Raw genomic sequence first — 9,127 nt, 5'->3', positions numbered from 1 at the left:
AGTGAAATGCATACTGGAATCTTAATGGGTCTGACTCCTAGAAGGTTCTGTGAGGGTACGAGTGAGACCTTAAAAGCCAACTCCTAACATCCGTCCCACATTTTGCGCATCACACAAAACTTGGAACCGTTTCAAAATCCTAATAAGTATTTTGACAAACTAAAAGTTAAATCACACAGGTGGCAATCCTAAAACTACATCACTAGCAGACAGTGCTAAACTGACTTCTCTTTATGCAAGAATTACACAGAGATGCTGAAAACCAGAACCAACCAGAGGTCAGTACGCATTAAGTCATGTCTTTAAGTCAGGGCAAACAAACTTCTTGCGGAAGACTTAAATTACATATTTATTTACAGTCTGAAAAACAAAAACATACCGATACAACATCTCAAAATATGAAGTTAGGTCAGTGTATAGAGTATTCACATCTGAGATGAATCAGAAATTCCATACATACAAAGTATATGCACAAAGTTTCCAGGTAAGAAAATTAGAAGAGAAACACTTGTACAGTATAACTGAATCTTCAGATCAAATCCATCTCAAAATATTTTAATTTTTTATTCATTTAAGTATTTACTTATGGCTGTTGCCATTGGCGAGTAAAAAGCCTGCATCTGAATTAATACCCGTTAAAGCTGAATGGAAACTTCTTATTGACATCTGTATTCCAGGAGTCCTTTCTTCCTCGTGCCCTGTAACTGTCTTTGATTCTCATCTGCAGGACCTAGGATAAAAACACGCCTGACCTGCAGACAGGGAGTCTCACTTGCTTGAATGGGACTATTCACACATTCGAAGTGGGGCACGGATCCTGTCACGCTGCTGGAGTCGAAATAAGACGGCCACACAGAATACCTGAGCCAGTGAGAGCAATGGCAGCTACAGCTGTCACACTGTATCTTTGTTAAGCTTCAGCTAACTTTAACTTCACAAATACTATTAAAAATGCAGTTAACAGCAGTCATTGCATTTCAATTTAGAAACCCCCCACAATTTATGTTTAAGCTTCACAATTTAATGTTTATTGTTTATGGAAAGGTCTAACTCTTCTGTTAAAGACAAATGTGGAAAAATAATTCAAAGAAGCCATAATTTGTAAAAAAACTTTAAGGAATTATCAAAGAATAAGTTATTTTTTTAAAAATCTGTTTTAAAGTCTATGATGAATTAGATTAATAGCAGTAATAAATGAGTTCTATGTTTCTCTGTGAACCAGTTTTAGATTAAGGGTTTACAAAGCTTTCTGGAAATAAATCTTTTTTCTCTCGGATTTTAAAATAATTCCTAGCTTTTTGTGGTATACACGTAAGTAGTGGTGAAAGTGGTGCATCAGCCATACCTGGAGAGAGAGACATAATTATAGCTTAACTCAACCAGTATTTACCCTTCATAGCTGTTATAAAACTAAAACCACAGCCTGAGTATCTATGTACAAACCAGTAATTCTAAGAACAAACTGCTATGTAGACATAAGTTTTTATAGTGGTAACATTTTTATTCTACTAAATTGCTATGTATTTTTAAACAAACTAGGAAGATTCTCCCTTACACAAGGTACAAGGGAGAATGTAAGATGACAAAAATATATAACATTTACCTGCTGGTGCCAAGGATTTCAGCGATTCCAAAAGGTGTGGACTGGAAAACTTAATCAGACATCGGAATGGTTCTTTTTGATTCAAAATATCCATTTTAGGATCACTTTTAAACATCGTCTCAAGCTGTTAACATAAAATTTAGCCAGGGAGCATAAGCAATGACTGTATTTTACATTATTTATTATTATTACGTTTCATTAAAAAATTAGTATGTAATAAGACTGTATCTTACTTATTATTTATAGTGGTGACATGATTCCAGATGGAGGAATATTTTAATAAAATCTGAGGGTGCCACCATGTGGTGAGTAGTTTTCTGCTAAGAGGCAGCTTGCTCAGTAGTATTGTATGCGTCTTTTAGAATTTCCAATATATCTGTTCATCAGATAAAATCCATACATCATCCAAGCAGTTAAAATCTGTTTCTTAGAGATACCTTTAATTTATTTAAAAATCTCCTAACATTTAAAAATAAAAAAAAAATCTAGTTTTTCTTTAATTTACAATTTAACATAGCTACTGCTATGTTAAAATAAAATAAAAAACCCCACCACAAAACAAATTTGTTTCTTTTAGTACCTTATATTGTGCAAATTCAAGTTTTGGTTGGGCACCGTCACCAAAAACTTCCCGATTCAGTCTCCATATTCTTTCTTTCTCATTTCTGTTTTCTGGAATTATCCTTATATCTACTGCAGGAGAAAAGAATAGGGAAGAGAAGCAAAAAAAAAACCAGAAAGGCAACTCTGTCAGCTGATACAATACTGTTTTTCTCATCAGATGATTACTCCAGTGAAAACCTGGAAGTAATAATTTTAGAGAATTCATCACAATCCTTTTTTCATAAGCTAGCTGTCTTCATAATTTATATTTTCAGTTCTTGCTGAGAGCTAATATGAAAGAATACTTGGCATTGGGTATTTTTGGTCTCATAACCATATCAAATGACAGCCAGTACTACGGCATCGCACCAGGGATGGATAACATAACGTGAACGTTAACATGTGTACATTTCCCATTATGAACCTCTCTTCAGAATCCAGCAGTAACGACATTCAAACTGCCATCACGTTTAAAATATACATACCATTTGTAGGTGCTACATTGCTTTCTTGTAGTTGTCTCGGACGATAAGTTTGGAAGTTCTAAACAGAGAAAAAAACACCTTTTAGTCCAATTCTGCTTTTAGATGCTGTAGTTGAAAAGAACTTTCCAGATTTCTTCCTACTTCTCATTCTGAAAGTGAGTATTCTTCCAATTACTGACATTTACTTGAAGTCAAAAAATGTGGCTTTATTTTGAGAAAAGAACGCCTGTTTATGGTATTTGTGAATGTTTCCCTATTTGTGAACGTTTTACAAGCTTTACCTGGGCACAGTAAGTGCCCGTTCTAGTAGCTTTCAAGTCATTGCTCTATGAAGCTTAGCGAAACAATGCTAAAAAATCCTAGGACTGAATTTGTTCATGCAGTTTTTAGACTGAGTTTACCATGAGGAATAACAAAAATAAAGAGTAGGCGGGATATCAAGTAATTACAACCCCACTGTAATGTTACCTTAACGAAAGGCTGTCCACCTCAGTAGCTCAATATTATTTTAACTTGATGCTCTCTTGGAAGAGGTGAATTTCCCCCCCTGCTAGGCTGTGAGAACTAGGCCTGAAACAAAAAGCAAGACTTATCTTAGGATGTACTTGTGAAGCGGCTCACCTGGCTATATCTCTTAAATACAATATCTTTAAGGGAGTTTAAAGAATGACTTCGAAGCTCCATTTGACGGATGTCATGGTAATTGGAAGCAACAACCAGGGCCTTCAAATAAAAATTGAAATTGTTTTAACATCAGTCTTAATCATCACTGCTTATAATATGGAAAAAAGACAGCATTTCTAGACATTGTAATGTTTTGTTTCAAGGTAGGTGACTGCCCTTTAACTAGCAGGATTCTCATGTCTGAAAAAACGTTGAATAGATCATTACTAAGCTTACGCTAATATTTAAAAGCATTCGCAGCATTAACCAGATAAGACCTATAGCCTTATCAGCTGAAAAATAAACGAAATAAACAGATTAACAAATTACTAGTACATTAGTCTGCTAAATAGAGAAAAAAATTGAAATACCATCAATGCTGATCACCACAAGTCGACAGAAAATGTCTTTAAAAACTAATTAATAGCATTCCCTGATGAGCTAATTTAATTCTTGAAGTGACTCTGTGAATGCAATATTCTTCAACTTCTATGAGACAATTTAACTGAATACTGTCTAACACTTGCTTAAGAAATGAGAGCAATTCAAGGTCAGCAAGAATCCTATTAACGCGAATGTATTCATCACGCACCACTCTAGAGGTCACAAAGATAGAGTTTTGCCCCGTTTTTATCACAAACTAAGGGGAAAAAAAAAATGACTGTGTAAATTAGTCAACAACGTTAAGGGGTGCGTCTTCACCCATCCTCTTAAAAGCTAACGCAGCTATAGCTCTACAGGGCTGTGGTGAAGTTGGGTCTACACAGATTTATTTTGTACCTGACACAGCAGAGGTAAGTTGCTCCTGAGCACCGAGGCAGAAATGAAGACATAGGGTGTCTGGGAATGGTACACAACATAGCTGGTTTTGTACTGGTTTGGTTTGGTATATGGTGTTCCCCAGGCAATTCTAATCCAGATTGCGTTATCTTCATATTCCCTAAAGCTGATGGTGACCTAAGAGAAAAAAAGAGAAACTTTGATTTACCAGCACATTCAGGTTTCCAGATTTTGTTACCTCTTAACCTCGTGTTCACAAGGCCCAAACGTATTTTAGGACAATACTGCTTGAATAAGAAACACATGCTACTAGCATGGCAAGGATTGTATTTAAATGAATTTTCCACAGAAAAATGATAACTTCAGAAACTGAAAAAAAAAACCAACCCACCCCAAACAGGAATTACTTTTCAAACTCTATTATGACCTTTCTTCTTGTGGATGTACATTTTCTTCTGAAGGGTGAAAATAAAAATAGCTTATTAAAAAAGCTTTGATTCTCTCTTTTGGGAAAATAACAACACAACAAAAAGGTGTCAATGAAGGCTAGTGGCAAGGCTTCCAACAGGCCCAATTTCTGAGAAACTAAACTTTTAATCAACTTGTGATTTTAGACTTGAATACAGTATTTAGCACTCTCAGGAGAACACAATCAGAAGTTTGAAGAACATTCTTTTTCCTGTTCTTGGAGATTTGTTCCTCAATTACTTCTTTTTACCTTAACTCAATGTGAATGACCTAAAAATGGGAAAACTTCCTTCGGAAAAAAAATCCAAAAATGAAACAACCAAATCAAACTCCCTCCCTTTTACTGAGGCACACGTAGTTACACTTTTAGTCCAACTAGGTCATAAACTGCTCAAACTGCTGGACCAACATAACTTTTTTTTTTTAGTGAAAATACTGTAAAACTTAATACTTACATGAACTGACTATATTAGTCTGATTTGTATTTGTTGCCCTCTACTGTTGGCAGTGGGAATGTTTTGTGTGTCAAGAAGTGACACAACTGACCAGAGGCATTTTCTATTACCTTGCTTAAATGAAGGTGGTGAGCTAAAGCAAGAAAAGGCTTCTGCAAATTGCTTAGTAAAAAAGGGAGATGACAGTATTTCCTTCCCACTTTTTTCTTTCCATGCTAATATCTGTAGTCTAGAAACTGCTTCTTGCTATCGACAGTAGTCTTTCAGCCATTATAATGTAATGAAATACCAGGGCCAAGTTCTCACAGCCATCACAAAACACCATTTCAAAACCAGACTTAAAAGGAAATGGATACAATTTTGCTACTAATCTAAGTCACAATAACTGAACTTCCTTGTCATGCTTACTGGCTACTCCAAATTCCCTCTATACTCCGTTTGATACGATTTTTGTTGTTTGTATATTGTTATTGGGCAAGACACAGCAGTATCAACCTACCTAGGCAACAGGTACACTCAGACAGGGCAAAGATTTGATAAAAAACAAACACACTTCCTTTCCTGAAGCAAGTCACATTTTAAGGCAAACGTACATTTTATCTCGCTTCAGCATAATAGTAAATTTGCTAGAACAGACATGCAATACATTCTTCCTATCTCACATGCAGTTCCTACCATCCCCAAATGAATAATTTATTTTTTGATGCAAACTGTAAGAAAAAAACAAACCCACAACTTGCTAAAGTCATAAAAACAATCTACTGGCATCAGAGCTTTGTAACAAATTTAGAATGGACTTAGTCTTACATTTTTCAAAGCTGACCGAAGTTGTCTTTTAAATTTTTTTTTGAAATCTGTTACATCAAAAAGTTCCGTTTCTTCTCCTGTAACACAAGAAAAAGCAGCAATAAAAACTGTGTTTACAAGAACTAGTTCAAGGATGTTTTCAGTTTTTGCTGTAATAAAATTCGGCAGAAAAAGCTGAAGTTGCATAACCTTATATGAAAAACCGTATACTAAATTTGAGCCTCATTAGTGTTACATAGAGAAAAGGTTAATAATTAATTAGTAGATACTAATTTTTAAAATTGCTTGAGAAGTTACTAAAAATTATTCTAAAACATTAAAGATATTTCTGTTGAAAAATTCATACTAGACCATATTTATATTTAACACGTGTGATATGAAGCAGCACTGCACTAAGTTGCTGAGAACTGAGATGACAAGGAAAGGCATTTTACCTGTTTTGTTCATCTGGTAAACGCTCCACACTCTTTTGTCTGGGTAGATGTGGTTGTCTAAGAAAAACAGGAATTTTAATTGCCATACCATGTTTAAAAACACAGTGTATTATCAGGCAGTAATTAAAGGAACAATTAACTTTTCAATACTTTTATGACCAGGTTACTAAAAAAATATTACTTCTGATAAAGCAATATGATTCAGCATTTTTAAACTACCGCTCATAGCAGTCTAAGAAAAACAGGAATTTTAATTGCCATACCATGTTTAAAAACACAGTGTATTATCAGGCAGTAATTAAAGGAACAATTAACTTTTCAATACTTTTATGACCAGGTTACTAAAAAAATATTACTTCTGATAAAGCAATATATTTGATTCAGCATTTTTTAACTACCACTCATAGCAAAACTAAAAGCAAAAATATTTTTTTTGTTAAAAGAGATGGGAAGATCTTTTGTAATTTGGTTAAGCAATAAAAGGTATCTCTGAGGTTCAATGCTTGAAGAAAGATTTTACCTAAATTACCAAACCTCAGTCTAAACTCAAACTAAGAAATGTAGACTGTTAACAGGAGACTTGAGACTTAAATTATTATAAAAATCAAGTTGTGAGTTAACATTCCACCTGGAGTGTTTGCTGATAATTTTGCCTATGCTACTCCCTACTGGAGCATGGTATTCTGATTTTAGGGTTCAGTGTTCAGAGACAAACATGTCTCTCTACATTTATAACTGTGTGCTGGCTGCAGCTTACCACAGTTTACATCTCTTTAGACCTCAGTAAAAGCAAACATGGTTTTGTTGATTTTGAACTTTTGCATTTTTTTTAAAAAAAGTCAGATCCAGTAAGAGTCATCATCTAATCTGTTTACACTAAATGCATCTGTACCTAAGGCAATTGCTGTGTAATTAAGGGCATTATCAGATTACCCAGGAAAAAAAAAAAGTTACTTTTATTCTTTAACTTACAAATTATGTCTAGGGCAGCCGCTTGTTTTATGCCTGCAGAGTTTTCCTGAAAAGAAAAATAACAGTGCATGGTGAACTTGCAGGTCCAGAATGCTCTATCACACTGTTTAGTAAGTGACAAGTAGCAGTGCTGGTAGCTTAAGTTACACCACACCGGGGTCCACAGCATGTACACTCTCCTCAAAGGCAGTGTACCTGCTCCCAACGTACACACAACACAGTTCTGAGAAATCAAAAATGAAAGCTCTTTCAGCAAGGTTTAAGTGTTCCTCTGCACAAACAGCAAGAACAACGTTGTCTTTACAGCATGATGTGCAAGCAACTATAAAGCACAATTAATGGAGGCACTAATGACATTATGCAACGCTGACTAGTATTTCACTATTGGGAATTTTATCATGATTGGTTCTGCCTTATTTAACCTTTACAGCATGAAAAAATTTTCAAGAATTGTACAACACTTAGAGAAGAACATTTCAGAAACAAACGCTGTTTAAAAATATGACATTTGCTATCTTACAAGAACAACTTAACAGTTTCTTGCCTGCAGTTTGATATACACTTCATGTAATTGCTTTTTGAGTATGAAATTCAAAGGGATTGATAGAAAAAGCTACAGATTTTAAGAGATATCAGTAATAACTGTAACTGGTTTACAATACTATATGCAAGACTTGCTGAACATATAAAAATTGCTATTACACCAGTATCAGAGTACCTAAATAGGAGATGATAAAAGTTTTTTTTGCACAGTACACAGAACAGTAGTTCTGGCCAAGAAAATTTTTCAGAAAAGTCAGAACAGTCTAAAAGATATAAAAAAGTGCTAATATTGTCCATAGTAAATAGATTTAAATTTGCACTAGGTAATGAGTAGAACGCCTTTATTTTACAATTTAGGAATACACCCACTTCTTTAAAGGTTTAGCATGCCAAGCTTTTATCTACCTCGTACAACTTAGAGCTCAAAACATGCACTTCCATACTCAGTAAGGCTCAATCATAAAATTGTATCAGCTGGAAGAGACCTCGAAGATCATTGAGTCCAACCTCTGTCCCAGCCCTATGAACCTACTAAACAATTCCCCCCAACACAACATCCTCCCGTCTCTTAAACACCTCCAGGGATGGTGACTCCACCACCTCCGGGGCAGCCTGTTCCAGTGGCTGACAACCCTCTCAGTATAGAAATTCTTCCTAATATCTAACCTGAACCTCCCCTGGAGAAATTTAAATCCATTTCCCCTCGTCCTATGACTCTCCATGAGGGAGAATAGACCACTCCTGCACTCCTACTCGTCAGACAAAACTGATGATATTACTAGCACGGCTTCACATTTTCCAGAGTACAGGCTACTGCTTAATGCTATGGCCATATAAAATTAATATCTTCATAAGAACGCTCTTTTTTTTTTTGACAGTGCTTCAATATGCATTGTATGTGTCACTGAGGGACAGTTCCCAAAGGGAAGGATTACCTCACACAGCTGAACAACATCCTGAGAAATATTTTCCTTTATCTGATGGAAATTGAGGGTTTCCAGCTGTGTCTCAGACAGAAAGTGCCATTTCTGTAGCACTGTCTTGATTTCATCTCGTGGGATTTTCAGTATAGTTCTTCGGATATACTCTGCAACGGTTTCATCCATGGTGAAGCCACCTGAAAAAAACCAAAACGTTAAACAAGTTAGGACCAAGGCACTGGCAGGCTCAGGAGGTTTCTAAGGTGAATAAAACTGCACCCAGGCACGACTGTCAGATCGTTGGCATCAGTCCTCGTCACAGCACTACCACACGCTTCGGCAGACACCAAGGACAGCAAATCAAAACGCTTTCTACCCCAACTTTCCCCCAAGT

The 9,127-nt window shown here is 35.6% G+C and overlaps 1 protein-coding gene across 1 annotated transcript; it reads right to left on the bottom strand.

Moving 5' to 3' along the window:
* Positions 1-1,229: 1,229 nt before the first annotated feature.
* Positions 1,230-8,919, bottom strand: CENPN (centromere protein N). Its single transcript, XM_009873540.1, has 10 exons — positions 8,749-8,919; positions 7,271-7,316; positions 6,299-6,355; positions 5,865-5,941; positions 4,135-4,311; positions 3,313-3,414; positions 2,692-2,749; positions 2,184-2,296; positions 1,604-1,727; positions 1,230-1,345 (listed from the first exon to the last, which is right to left on the bottom strand). Exons 1-10 carry the CDS (start codon positions 8,917-8,919, stop codon positions 1,230-1,232), a joined length of 1,041 nt encoding a protein of 346 aa, XP_009871842.1.
* Between the last annotated feature and the right edge of the window lie 208 nt (positions 8,920-9,127).

The sequence above is a fragment of the Apaloderma vittatum genome, unplaced genomic scaffold, assembly GCF_000703405.1.
Source record: "Apaloderma vittatum isolate BGI_N311 unplaced genomic scaffold, ASM70340v1 scaffold24187, whole genome shotgun sequence".
Taxonomy (NCBI): domain Eukaryota; kingdom Metazoa; phylum Chordata; class Aves; order Trogoniformes; family Trogonidae; genus Apaloderma; species Apaloderma vittatum.
Note: the sequence above shows the minus strand (reverse complement) of the source record. Positions and strands in the feature narration are given on the sequence as shown.